This window comes from Phaenicophaeus curvirostris, chromosome 9 (assembly GCF_032191515.1).
Source record: "Phaenicophaeus curvirostris isolate KB17595 chromosome 9, BPBGC_Pcur_1.0, whole genome shotgun sequence".
NCBI classification, from domain to species: Eukaryota; Metazoa; Chordata; class Aves; order Cuculiformes; family Cuculidae; genus Phaenicophaeus; species Phaenicophaeus curvirostris.
Genome location: NC_091400.1, coordinates 11,809,355 through 11,823,023, shown reverse-complemented (window position 1 = coordinate 11,823,023; position 13,669 = coordinate 11,809,355). Strand labels below are relative to the sequence as shown.

At 45.4% G+C, this 13,669-nt stretch overlaps 1 protein-coding gene across 1 annotated transcript; it reads left to right on the top strand.

The window, feature by feature from the left end:
- Positions 1-2,204: 2,204 nt before the first annotated feature.
- Positions 2,205-13,240, top strand: NSMCE4A (NSE4 homolog A, SMC5-SMC6 complex component). Its single transcript, XM_069863990.1, has 11 exons — positions 2,205-2,580; positions 3,661-3,741; positions 4,325-4,455; positions 6,272-6,423; positions 7,029-7,128; positions 8,557-8,647; positions 9,817-9,911; positions 10,718-10,766; positions 11,461-11,552; positions 12,103-12,194; positions 12,693-13,240. The coding sequence occupies exons 1-10, from the start codon at positions 2,268-2,270 to the stop codon at positions 12,184-12,186; spliced, it is 1,188 nt and encodes a 395-aa protein (XP_069720091.1). The 5' UTR covers positions 2,205-2,267; the 3' UTR covers positions 12,187-12,194; positions 12,693-13,240.
- The last annotated feature ends 429 nt before the right edge of the window (positions 13,241-13,669 follow it).

Below are 13,669 nucleotides of genomic sequence, written 5' to 3'. Positions count from 1 at the left end.
ATCTATGAAGATGCTTTCATAGAATCATAGAATCGTTTGGTTGGAAAAACCAACAATCTCAGTTGGTGACCGAGATCATCAACTCCAGCTGTACCTGTCCACTACTAAATCATATTCCTAAGCACTTCATCTACCCGCCTTTTAAACCCCTCTAGGGATGCAGACTCCACCACCTCCCTGGGCAGCCTCTGCCAGGGCCTGAGAATCCTTTTTGCGAAGACATTTTTCCTGATGCCCAGTATAAACCTGCCCTGGTGCAGCTTGAGGCCATTCCCTCTTGTCCCAATACCTGTCACTTGGGAGACAATATCAACACCCACCTCTCTACAACCTCCTTTAAGGCAGTCGTAGACAGTGATGAGGTCTCCCCTCAGCCTCCTCTTCTCCAGGCTAAACAATACCAGGTCCCTCAGCTGCTCCTCAAAGACTTGTTCTCCAGCCCCTTCACCAGCTTCGTTGCCCTTTTTCTTCTTTAGAACGCCTGCTCAAAATACTCCAATGAAACACCACAATAATTAGAGGAACTCAACAGTATTATTCACATAATGAAGCACTATATATTATATCTTTACATTTTGCAATCTAAATTTGAAAAATAAGCAGAGAAAGCTACAAATCCATCCCTAAAGTCCTTGCAATGAAAAGCTATCATTTAAAAAAAGTAATCAGGAAAGTTTCTAGAAATCAACTTTTCATCTACTACATTGTTATTTTAATCATGACTTAAAATAATCCCTTATATCCTTCCAGTATCTGAAGGGGCTACAAGAAAGCTGGGGAGGGACTGTTTGCAAAGACTTGGAGTGATAGGATGAGGGGCAATGGGTATAAACTGGAGAGGGGCAGATTTAGGCTAGACATAAAGAAGAATTTCTTCATGCTGAGAGTGGTGAGGCCCTGGCCCAGGTTGCCCAGGGAAGCTGTGGCTGCCCCATCCCTGGAGGTGTTCAAGGCCAGGTTGGATGAGGCTTGGAGCCCCTGATCCCATGGGAGGTATCCCTGCCCCTGGCAGGGGGTGGGACGGGATGGGCTTTGAGGTCCCTTCTGACCCAAAGTACTCTATGATCCATAGAATCATAGAATCTTTGGTGGCAAAAGACCTTAGAGATCATTGAGTCCAGCTCTACTAAACTATAGAATCACAGGAGATGGTATATGAGGAGAGCCAGAAAATATTGGGTTTGTCAGGACATCCCTTTGGTTTTAGGGAGCTCAAAAACTTTCATCAGCCCAGAGTGGTAGTGGAGGAATGGCAGAAGGAGGGCTTAGCCTTGCTAGATGCTATACAGCCGCTAATTTCATAGAATCATAGAATGCCCTTGGTTGGAAGGGACCCATAAGGATCAAGTCCAACTCCTGTCCTTGCACAGGACAATTTAACAAGAGGCAGAAGAGACGCTGCAGACAAATGTCAAAATTCAGGCTGTAACGGAGTTCCTCGGGGTGCTTCTGACACCTTGTGCCCCACGGGGTGCCCAGAGTGATTGAGGGATGCGGCGAAGCTGTCCTGCTCTGGAGCTTGAAATGGAGTTGGAGCACACGCAGCACTCCCATGACAAAAGGGCTAATTCTAGAAGGAATAGAGCGGTTTAAAGGTATTTTGGGAAACAAGGAATATAGGAGTCTTCAAACAAGGCACAAGGAGCAATTTAATAGAAGCGTGAGATGGGTTGGGAGGGCTCTCAAGGCTCACACATACCCACCCCGTCTCCACAGAACCAAAACTCCACAGAGCCTAGACCCAGCCGCCCACTTCTTATAGGGCAGGGCTGCCTCTGATTGGCAGCCAGGCCCCTCAGGCCCCGCCTACTCCCGCTTCGCAGGCTCTCATTGGGTGGAAGTGCTGCCTCTGATTGGCGGCCCGGCCCCTCGGACCCCGCCCCCTCTGGCTCCTTTTGGGTAGTCATTGGCTGCTCATCCCGAAGGCCCCGCCCCTCTGCCCCGCCCACTCTATTTGGGTGGTGATGCTGCCTGCGATTGGCGGCCGGACAACGCAGGCCACGCCCCCTCCCGCCCCCGTCCTTATTGGGCGGAGACGTTGCCGCTGATTGGCAGCTGGACTCATCAGGCCCCGCCCCCTCCCACCCCACTTTCATTGGTCGATGCCGCTGCCTGTCAAGGCGCCTTGGCTCCGCCCCCTCCCGCCTCGCCCGCTCTCATTGGGCGGCGGCGCGGCCTGTCTCGGCCTTGCCCCGCACCGCCCATTCCGCGCGCTCTCGGGCCGGTTTGAGCCTCAGCGGGCGCCGTAGCCGCCGCCCCGGGCAGCGATGTCGGAGGCGAACGGCAGCGGCCCGTCCTCCTCCTCGCCCTGCTCCCCCCTGAGCCCCGGGCCCCGCCGGCCGCCGCTCTCCGCCCCGCGGAACGGCGCGGGGCCCCGGCACAGGCGGCGGCTGCCGGGCCGCCCGCCGGCCGAGCAGGGCGACGAGGAGGAAGAAGAGGAGGAGGAGGAGGAAGAGGAGGAGGAGGAGGAGGAGGGGGGGGAGGAGGAGCAGGAGCGGCGGTCCGGGAGCGCGCAGGGCGATGAGCGCAGCAGGAGGACGATCCGCAACCAGTACCGCGAGCTCATCTACAGCGTCCAGCGTGAGCGGGGCCGGGGAGCGGGGGGAACCGGGGTTAAAGCCGGGGGATTAGGGGTTAAAGGAGTCCCCGGCCCGAAGGGGTTAAAGCTGGTGGATGAGGGATTAAAGGAGAGTCCCTAGCCCCGCAGGGGTTAAAGCTGGTGGATAAGGAGCTTGGAGTTAAGGGAGAGTCCCAGTCCTTTTAGCTGTTAAAGCAGGTGGATTAGATACTCTGGGATGAAAGACAGTCCCTGACCTGCAGGGGTTAAAGCTGGTGGATGAGGTACTCGAGGGAAAAGGTAAAAATCCCTATCCCCGGAGAGACTAAAGCCGATGCCTGAGGAGCTCCGGGATAAGGGAGAGTCCCTGTCCCTGCAGAGTTTGAAAGTCTGTGTATGAGGGGGTAGGGTGTAAGGGAAAGTCTGTGTCCCTGGAGAGGTTAAAACCTGTGCATGAGGAACTCAGAGATTAGGCAGAGTCCCCGTCCACTGAGGGGTTACAAGGCTGTGGATGACGGGCTAAGGAGTAAAGGAAAAGGGAAATTATCTGTCCCTGGAAGGGTTAGAAGCAGTGGATGAGGAGCTCAAAGGTAAGGGAGAGTCCCTGTCCCTACAGGGGTTAAAAGACTGTGGATGAGGTGATAAGGGGAAAGAGAGGCTCCCTGTCCTTGGAGGGGTTAAAAGCTGGTATATGAGGGGATGACAGATAAGGGGTGGCCTGCAGAGGGACCTGGATAGGCTGGAGAGGTTGTCATTGAGGTTCAGCAGGTTTGAGGTTCTGCACCTGGGTCGGGATGATCCCAAGCACTGTCTTGGCTGGGTGGAGAATGGATTGGGAGCAGTGCTGAGGAGAAGGGCTTGGGGTGCTGGGGCTGAGAAGCTCAGTGTGAAGCATAACAGGACAATCCTCTCCCTCTCCCGGCTGGTGATGCTGTGCATTAATAAGCATTAATATAATTGGAGCCTGCAAACTCTTGCAATTAAGGTACTCTATATTTCTGCATGTATGATGGGCCACGAACCAGCTGGTTTTGATTTAAGGTGTACGTATTTCTTGTTGCTTCTGTAAGTAATTTTGGATTTCATTTCTCTCTTCTTCCCAGAAAATCGTGAGGATATGCTGAGTTCCAAAAGCAACAGACTGACAGAAGCTTTGCAAGAGGCCAATAAACTGTTTAGTGGAGGTAAACCAAATGCTGTGGTCCTTATTAGAGGTGGTTCCTTGGCCAGGTGTGAGGGGATGATGCCTTGTAAACAAGGAATGGTGAGAGAATGAGGTTGAGGTGGTAGTACTTTATCAGAATTATTAAAATATAATTTGAAATAGATATGTTCAGTTTAAGGGGAATTGTTTGAATAAGCTGATTTCAGAAAATAAATATTACTTTAGTGTTTGCTTGTAGAAATATTCCTTGCTTTGTCTTGACTCTGTAGAACAATACATGTAAGTAGTATAAAAGGTATCAGTTTAGATGGGTCCATTTCACTTGGAGAGGTGGGAAACATCGATGAAAAATGCGTTTTAGTCTTTAAGATAATATGTTATTTTTCTGTGCTTGCTTTTGTCAGTGTCATCCTCTCCTCTTCTCTCTCTCTCTCTTTTTTTAATGCAAATATTATTACAAGTATTATGCGAGTAAGTTTGTTAGAGGGCATTGCAATACAGTGATTTATAGAGCTTAGCGCCTGGGATAGTCTGGGTGCTAAGTTTGATTGTTGTATTTTTGACAATTTCCTGTTATTAACACAAAACAATCCCTATAACAGTTTCCTGTGCGCGAGAGGCTGCGCTGGATGCCCAGTTTCTTGTCTTAGCATCAAATCTAGGGAAAGAGAAGGCCAACGAGCTGCACTCTGAGATGGCAGCGTTTGATTCACTGGCCTTTGCAGAAGACTTGGTGAGTTCCGTACTCTGGGTTTGCCAACAGTTTTGCTGGAGGTTTGCCCCATTTGATACAGAACTGTGAAATAAAAGCCTTGGGTTGTCAGGCAGTATGCAACAGTTCTGATGGAATTTAATATGCTTTCTATGAATGTCTTTGATTAGCTTTCTGGTTAGCATTGTTAATTGTTTTAAGCTATGTATTAAACATTGCCAGTGTGCATAGGGCAAATCCAACTTAAAATACAGACTCTCCCCCTCCCTTCCAATGCTTTATCCCAGTTCAGTCAGTTCATGCTGTTCTTGTGCACTTTATTTACACTCAGTATTTTGTTGTTTCCCAGTAGCAATGCAGTTTTTTTAATCCTTTCCACTTCTTTATATGTTTTTGGATGGAGTTCTCAAGACCTTTTGTCACTGACATGAAATGGGACTTATGGATATGAGTGTGCTCTTAGACCTGACGCATTAATCTCTCTGTACGGTGTCTGGGTAGAAAACTCAGCTCAGACCGACTTTGAAGCAGGCATTTTTTTCTTCTACCTGAAATTCTTCTTTTATGTTAATGCAGATTAATGAGTGGGAGTCTTGGGTCAAGTCTAGAGCTCTGCAACATAAAACTCCATCAAGTTAATTGCTTTATTGAAGTTTTTCCCTAGGGAGGTCTGGATGCAGGGTTGAGCCAAATAAATTATTTTATGGTTTTTGAGGAGCTGGGCTTCCTGGAAGTGTGTAGTGTTCAGAGACTGTGAGGCACCTTAGCTTTACAGTGCAATTCAAGTAATGCCTTACTACCTTGAACATCACGAAGGCAAATTGTATGGGCTTCAACAAGGCTCAGTGCTGGGTCCTGCACTTGGGTCACAACAACCCCATGCAGTGCTCCAGGCTTGGGGAAGAGCAGCTGGAAAGCTGCCCGGAGGAGAAGGACTTGAGGGTGTTGGTTGACAGTGGCTGAATATGAGCCACCAGTGGCCCAGATGGCCAAAAGGGCCAACAGCATCCTGGCTTGGACCCGCCATGGTATGGCCAGAGGGAGCAGGGAAGGCACTGGCACCTGGACTCAGCACTGGTGAAGGTTCACCTCCAATCCTGGGTTCAGTTTTGGGCCCCTCACTCTAAGACAGATGTTGAGGGGCTGGAGCTCATCTAGAGGTGGATGAAGCTGGGAAATGGTCTAGAGCCCAGGAGTTCTGGGGAGCTGCTGAGGGCCCTGGGGCTGTTCAGTCTGGAGAAGAGGAGGCTGAGGGGAGACCTCATTGCGTTCTGCAGCTCTTGAAAGGAGATTGTGGTCAGGTGGGTGCTGAGCTCTTCTCCCAAGTAACAAGTGATAGGACAAGAGGAAACGGCCTTGAGTTGCTCCAGGGGAGGTTTAGACTGGGTATTAGGAAACCTTTCTTCATGAGAAGGGCTGTCGAGCCTTGACAGAGGCTGCCCAGGGCAGTGGTGGAGTCTTCATCCTTGGAGGGGTTTAAAAGCTGTGTGGATATGGAGCTTAGGGACAGGGTTTAGTGTCGGAGTTAGCAGTGTGATGTTTATGGTGGGACTCGATGATCTTGGAGGCCTTTTGCAACCTAAATGATTCTGTGATTCTTTCGTTGAAATCCTATTGAAATACAGGTTGTTTTGTTTTCCCACAGCTCTTTTGTCATTGGCTGCTGGTCACAAGAAGTCTGTATGGGAGTGCAGTAAGGTTTTTGCAGTACATCAAGGAAATCAAATATACAGGGATAGGAAATATTACTCTGGCAGCACAAGCACCATAACGCCGCTAGTGCATCCCCTGATCTTTCACTAAATGAATTTTCATTACAGCTCTTTTTCTTTTGCAGCTAACATTCATGGGAATAAACCGCATAGAAGTAGAAGAAAATGATAGCGATTCTGAGGGCATTTCAGGTGGCTACTTACCTAGTAATGCCTGGCATAAGCTGGGAGAAGAAACAGAGAAGTACTTCAGAAGAGCACCTTCTTTTCACTATATGTAAGTGTATTTAAGGAAGGAGTTTATTTTGCAGCAGAAGCTCATAGCCTTAATTGACCCCAATATCGCGGGTGTGAGCAGAGTGCAATCTCCGGTCGCAGAGCATCAACAAGAGGTCTCGACTCACACCCTCTCTTTTAGGCTTCTAACTTGGTGGGGACTACAGGCAACCAAAGTCAGGAGCCTAAGTTCCTTTTGTAGTCAATGGAGAGAGGTAAGCACTTCAGGAAAGTGCCTCAGTCTAGCACGCGTGTGCCGTCATATTTTTTAATGAGAAGCTTTGGACTGAAGGATGTGAACTGCACACTCCATTTCTTAACTGGTTTTAAGAAAAGGCTTAAAGTTTTCAGTTTAAAAACCAGGGTGGGATAATTGCATCAAATTTTAGTCATCTGTTGATAAATTACAGTATGGACCTGACAACATCCACTGGGAGCAGCTTTTGGGGATGGTTGTTTACAGAAATCTGTACACATGATGAGGCTTTGTTTTTAGACACCAATCACTACTACACATTTCTACCAGGGCATCAATGCTCAGTATATAGAGTTCTTGGCGTCTGGTGTAAAACACTTCCATGTGTATGTTCTCTTTATTTTTGTTAGGTTGGGATCTTTCAAGTCTGATCCTCCTGTACCAAGGCAACGGATTGAGAGGCAGAGAAAGGCCGCAGGGGGAGAAGCAAAACGGGCAATGCCTGCTCAGGTTTGTGAAGCGTTATCTTTATTAACAATTTGTTACGGCTTAGTTATTGCAAGGGACTTTTAAACCATTCTGTTCGGGTTTGGATTTTGTAGTTAAGTACTAAAAGATTCAGACAATGCTATTAGGCTTCTTGCTTTTTTTTGTGTGGACTGCAGTATTTCACTGCGTGGGAGGAAATAGGATTCACAGACTGATTGCAGGTTCAGAAATAGGATTCACAGACTGATTGCAGGTTCAGAAATAGGATTCACAGACTGATTGCAGGTTCAGAAATAGGATTCACAGACTGATTGCAGGTTCAGAAATAGGATTCACAGACTGATTTTTCAAGTTCCGATTATCTTATCTGCTCTGATACTTGTTGCTTTGAAAGGAAACAAAAAAGAAACTTCTTTACATTAGCATGTTTTCAACTTTATTTAAGGAGTGTCCAGAGGCGTGCGACACTTGAACAGAAATGTGGTTAACAGTAGCAAACCCGTTAGCTCACGCAACTGCTGTTTTCACTGTTTTCCCTGTTCTTTTGGTCTTATGCTGGCAGAGAGGCAGGCGTTTGGGAATACTCAGAGAGGCTTATGTTTGGAACTTGGCAAAATAAACTGTATTGTTAAGGTGAGCCTCTGCCTGATAACAGCAACACATGGGGGCAAAATGTTGAGTGTGTCTGTAAATACAGCTTATTTCATAGTAACTCAAACAGCGATAGGAATTGTTGTGATCCTGCTTTTGTGCTAGGAAGAAGAGGAGCAGGAGGGTTTGAGAGAATCCCTTCCAGAGCGACTGCTTTTTGGGTAAACACTGGTGATCAGCATGCACGTTAATCTGTGTTAGCGATGTGAGAGAGCTTCTGGACCTTGATCTGTTGCAGGGTGGTCAAAGGGAGAGTTTTAGCTGACAGGAGCAGCACGCATGTTGCTGAAAGCTGTTCTGAAGAAGGGAATTTGGTGTGTTACAGTACATGAAGGAAGAGTTAGAGTAGGCTGCTTGACAAACAATGAGGAAATCTGTAATATTACAGTAGTTAAGTCCTTTGACCATGTCACACTTCATGCTGTTTCATATGTGTAAACATAGGTGCCTTGTCAGAAAAAAGGATCTTAACTGCCCCTTTATACTATAAATGAACCTCACTAAACTCCCAGGCCGTTGCACCATGAGGGGTCACCCAGTGCCACAACTGTGGGGAAGCAAGCACAGACTTGGAATGGGGCTTAAAATGTACAAACTGTGCCCTTTTGGTTTGATGCTGTGAGCTGGGGATGAATTTCTGAAGCACTTTGTAAGATGTCTGATGTTTGTATAAGGGTGTCTGTAACTCTGTGGTGTAAAGAGAAAAATTTGCCTTTTGCGTGTTCATAAAAGGCCCTTTTCATATCCTTGTCCTGCAACAGTGGTTGTTTGAGGTGAAACTCTGTTTCTTTTTTCCAGTTGAAAAAAATGGAGGAGTCTCATCAGGAAGCTACAGAAAAAGAAGTAGAGAGGATCTTGGGGTTATTGCAGACTCATTTTAAAAATGATTGTAAGTGTGGTTCAATTAAAGCTATTACAGCATTAACTCAAGAGAATTAATACTCTTGATCTGCTACAGTTCAGGGTGGTTGAACTGTAGAAACAAAGTAAGATGGGGTTTGCAAGTGGAAATGTTTGTGTTGCAGGTTGAATACCAACTGGCTGTGTATTTGTTATCAGCACTAATCAGCTGTTGTTTGATTGCAAGGGAAATCTAAATCCTACCATCACCCTCTTACTAGAGCGCCCCATTTCTAGAAGGCAATCAAATCATGGAATAGTTGAGGTCAGAAGGGACCATCCAGTCCCACTCTCCTGCCACAGATCAGGGGCTCCAAGCCCCATCCAACCTGGCCTTGAACACCTCCAGGCATGGGGCAACTGTTCTGAGCAACCTGTTCCAGGGCCTCCCTGCCCTCAGTGTAAAAAATTTCCTAATGTCCAATCTAAATCTTCCCCCTTCCAATTTAAAGCCATTCCCCCTCGTCCTGTCACTCCAGACCCTTGTAAAACCCCCTCCCCAGCTTTCCTGCAGCCCCTTTCAGTGCTAGAAGCTGCTCTGAGGTCACCCTGCAGCCTTCTCTTCTCCAGGCCGAACAAACCCAACTCTCTGCCTGTCCTCGTAGCAGAGGGGCTCCAGCCCTCGGTTCATCTCTGTGGCCTCCTCTAGACCTGTTCCAACAGTTCCATCTCCTTCTGATGTTGAGGATTTCAGAGCTGGGGCACAGGACTTCACGTGGGTTCTCACCAGAATGGAGAAGTGGGGCAGAATCCCCTTCCTCTCGCTGCTGGCCACATTTCTTTGGACGCAGCCCAGGACATGGTTGGTTTCTGGGCTGTGGGCAGGTGTTGCTGGCCCATGTTGAGCTTCTCATCCCCCGACAACTGAAGCCCTTCTCCTTGGGGCTGCTCTCAATCACGTCATCCCCCAGCCTGTACTGAAACTGTGGTTGCCCTGTCCCAGCTGTCCATGTGTGTGTTTGTTCTGTGGCAAAAGATGGAAAAAAATTCTCTAGACACTTCTTTTCTGCAGGAATTCACCCTTGTAGCTGAATTGATGTAAATACCCAGTCAGTATTTCAAAGGCATGCTGGCTTTAAGCGTGTGTTTATATGTCTGAGCTCCAGATATGCTGCCTGTGTGCTGGGGTTTGTAACAAACCCATTTTTATATCTCCAGCTAACACACCTATTTCCTTCTTTGACCTCGTGATTGATCCCAACTCCTTCGCACGCACTGTGGAAAACATCTTTCACGTATCCTTCATTATAAGGGTAAGGCACGAAATGTTCTTTAAATCCTATCTTGGAGTTTGGAATTCTCTAGAACTATTGATCTATGTCCTAGAAAACTATGTTTTTATGGTTTTATTATTGACATATTGGGAATCCTAATCCTACAAACAGTCTGTGACATTTTGGTAATTGAATAAAAAAGAAAACAGAGTTGGCAGACTCATTTTTTTAAACTGATTTTTCTACTACAGTCAATTTACCAACAAAACAATAGTAATATTTTTGCTGTCAATGCCTTTTTTGAAAAGGGATTCCAGTTCACATGATTTTGGATTATAAAAGAGCAGCCAGAGAGTACTGAAGAGTCACTGAGACTGTGGGAAAGCACGGCAGTGCAGTGGTTTATGCTCTCTTCAGATCTGTAGGTCTGCACTTCAAACTAATAAATGAAGTTAATAGAGGGAAAGGGAAAGACTTGCAAATGTATTTTGACTAAATTCAGGTTTAGAGAATCATTTGGTTGGAAAAGACCTTTGTGATCATCAAGTCCGATCATACCTATAGTGAATAGTGATGTGATTATAAAGGGTTAAGTCAAGTGTATTTAATGAAAAGTAATGATTTTTAATAAATCCGTTTGTTTATAATCCAGCAGTTGCCGACTGCGCTTTTGTCAAGAAGTGCTGTACATAAATAACTGTTCTTATTTGGAGTGCCAGTGAAGACTGATTTTTAATAGATGTACTATTTATAATGATGTACTAGAGTGATTAAAAATGAAATCTTAGTGCATTATCCTAATTAGATATTCCAGTTTCTGAAACTTTAAATCCACTGTCTCTTAGGATGGCTTAGCAAGATTAAAGCTGGATGATGATAAATTACCAATAATAGGTAAAGTCTCACTTTATTTGTTTATTTCTTGTTACAACATTGGAAAGTAGTTGCATTTTATGTGTTTATGAAGTTCTAGGTGCATTTTTAGCTGCAAGAGCAGAGATTTGGGGAAACATGTTGACTGTAACTGAAGGCATGAAGAGATTGAGGAGTAGCTGAAGGCATTGAGTCTCTTCAAACATTAAAATATGGGAAAAGGCCGTTACACTAGTCTCTGCAAATTAATTTTTAATAGAAGTAAAATATCACTACCCTTCCTTTCAATTGCAATTTTAGCTCATAAGTATTCAAATGCTGTTACACTTTACTGAGAAAAGGTATTTTTGTTTGTGAACTCTCCTATGTCTGAGTTGGGAAGGGCTGCAGCTTCAAAACAGCTGGAAAGTAAATGCCATCCTGCATACAAGGTCTCTGGCTTTTGTTCCCACAGGACATCAATGGGACTAAGATTTTGGAGGGATTTTTGTAAAGGATTCAATACTTGGGTCTTCTAGGGACTGTGAGAAATTGTTAGTTTCTAGATTTTTGGGAGGCAAAACTGAAGAAATGCATTAAGCAGCGTCTGGTGCAGGCTTAGAGACTGGCTTAGTGACTGGCTTAGTGGAGTTTGTGTAACCGATTGGCTTGTTGAGAAGCTATTCCTGGAGGAAACTGCCTTTATGAGTGTTATAAAATACTGTGTTTTGAACAGAGCCTTCAAAAGATGATGAGGGGAAGAAGGATGACTACAGTGATGGAGCACGGAGCCAGGTTGTGTTATCTCTGAGCCATCAGGAATGGAAGGTATAACAGCGCTTGGTGCTTCGGATGAATGTTTGCTTTTATGAAGTGTAAGGATGCATCTGAGATGCGTGCGGTGACCTACTCTGAGGACAGGGGTTGTTATTTATATTATCACTACATTTAATTGTGTGGATTCCAGAATAATCGCTGACCTAATGAATGCTTTTCACTGCAAGAAAAGTGAGAGAGCAATTGCATCCTTGATCCTTGAAATGTGGTCAGATTCAGTGCTTTTAAGCTACGCAATGTCTTGTCTTGCCTTTACTGTTTTTACTGTGATTGCATCAGTATGGAATCTGTTTCTTCCCTTCTATGTGATCCTTGCTTCCAGAGGGGAAGCTTTCCATACGATTTAGCAAACGCTGTTTGTCATAAACCTTAGGCAGAATAGGTTGGAGTATGTACAACTCTTCTCTTTGTCCCTCACTGAGTGCACAGAAGAAACTTGAGTAATTAGTATGAGAAACTTGATTAAATGCAGGTGGTAACTGCAATTAAATTGAAACAATTAAGCTCTTGTAACTTACGTAATCATGTCATCCCTGAGCAGGAGATCGTAGAAACATATGAAATAACAGAGCCCATGATCAGCCCTCCCTGTCCTAGAAATGAAGATGAAATGGAGATGGCGTAATTCTCCAAGTAAGTGCTTTTCATACATCAAACTAAGTAAAGAGCACAGCGCATGCATTCCTTAGGCACGTGGGAGAACTGCAGGGAAACCACCTGCAACTTAGAAATGTGGAAAAGCTGTAAGCACGGCTACTGTATGACATCTGGAGCAGTTCTTTATCTCTTCATGGAAGAAAACGTCATCTCTGTCATCTCTGCAGTAATTAACTTAAAAAAACCCTTTATTTTTACATTTGCTGGTCAGTTAAATTATACTTTTTTGATTTTATACTTGTACTTGGAGTGCAGTTAGGTTTTGTACACTCTCTTTGTAACCTACTGACAGCTGTGAATTAATAGGGTAGCATAAGGAAGGACTTAGGGAAGCAGGGGAAGGCTAGACAGTCTGGTTCCCTCTAAAATCCTTTAAGGGATAAGATTGAATTATTTTATTGTCACAGTTGCTTGGTAAGTTCCAAATCTTAATGCATATTGTTTTATTGTCTTCTCTTTTTCTCTCCCCTCCAGGTGCCTTAATGAAAATATTTTAAAATTTTTCCTCCAGAAGATATTTTATATGTATATATTGTAAAATTAAATCTATTTTTATTGAAACATCTCGACACTTAATATAAGCAGTTTTGTTTATACATGTCAGAGGGCTATTACCTAATATTTTCTATTTATTGCGGCTATGTTTACTACTTCATATGAAGTTTATTAACACTTACAAGCTTTCAGAAACAGGAGATGCTATCCCCCTTCTTTCTTCCCTTGTCTCTTGCCAACAGCAGCCTGCAAGCAGGATTTACATGGTTAACAACTCCATTATCACAGTAGAGGTGATTGAGAAGGTCTCAGGTGCGCAGGAGAAATTTGATATATATTTCTGTTCTTACTCTTCTTGAAATCAAGGTTTGACTTCAGAACTTTGGTCTCAATTACAGACAAAAATTCCCCCTCCCTTTTCTCCGAAGTCCATTGTATGTATTTTGTTTTGCGCCTTAGGTGGGACAGCTGGCTTAGGCCAGGGAAATATTTTCTTCAAAATAAATAAAGTCTAGATTCTTCTCCAAGTCGCTCTTGTGAGGGCTGCCAGCGCTGCAGCCCGAGCGCACGTCTGGGGGGCAGCAGAATCACGGAATGGGTTAGGTTCTCAGGCCCTGGCAGAGGCTGCCCAGGAAGGTGGTAGGGTCCCTATCCCTGGAGGGGTTTAAAAGGCGGGTAAAAGAGGTGTGTGGAGCCATGATTTCGTAGTAGACAGGTACGATTGGAGCTGATGACCTCAAAGGTCTTTTTCAACCAAATGATTCTGTGAGCTGCCAACATGTGCTGGCAGCCCAGAACCAACCGTGTCCTGGTCTGCATCCAGAGCGGTGCAGCCAGTGGAGCGAGGGAGGGGATTCTGCCCCTCTGTTCCTCTCTTGTGAGACCAAACCTGGAGTCCTGTGTCCAGTTCTGGATCCCTCAGCATAGGAAGGACATGGAGTTGTTGGAACGAGTCC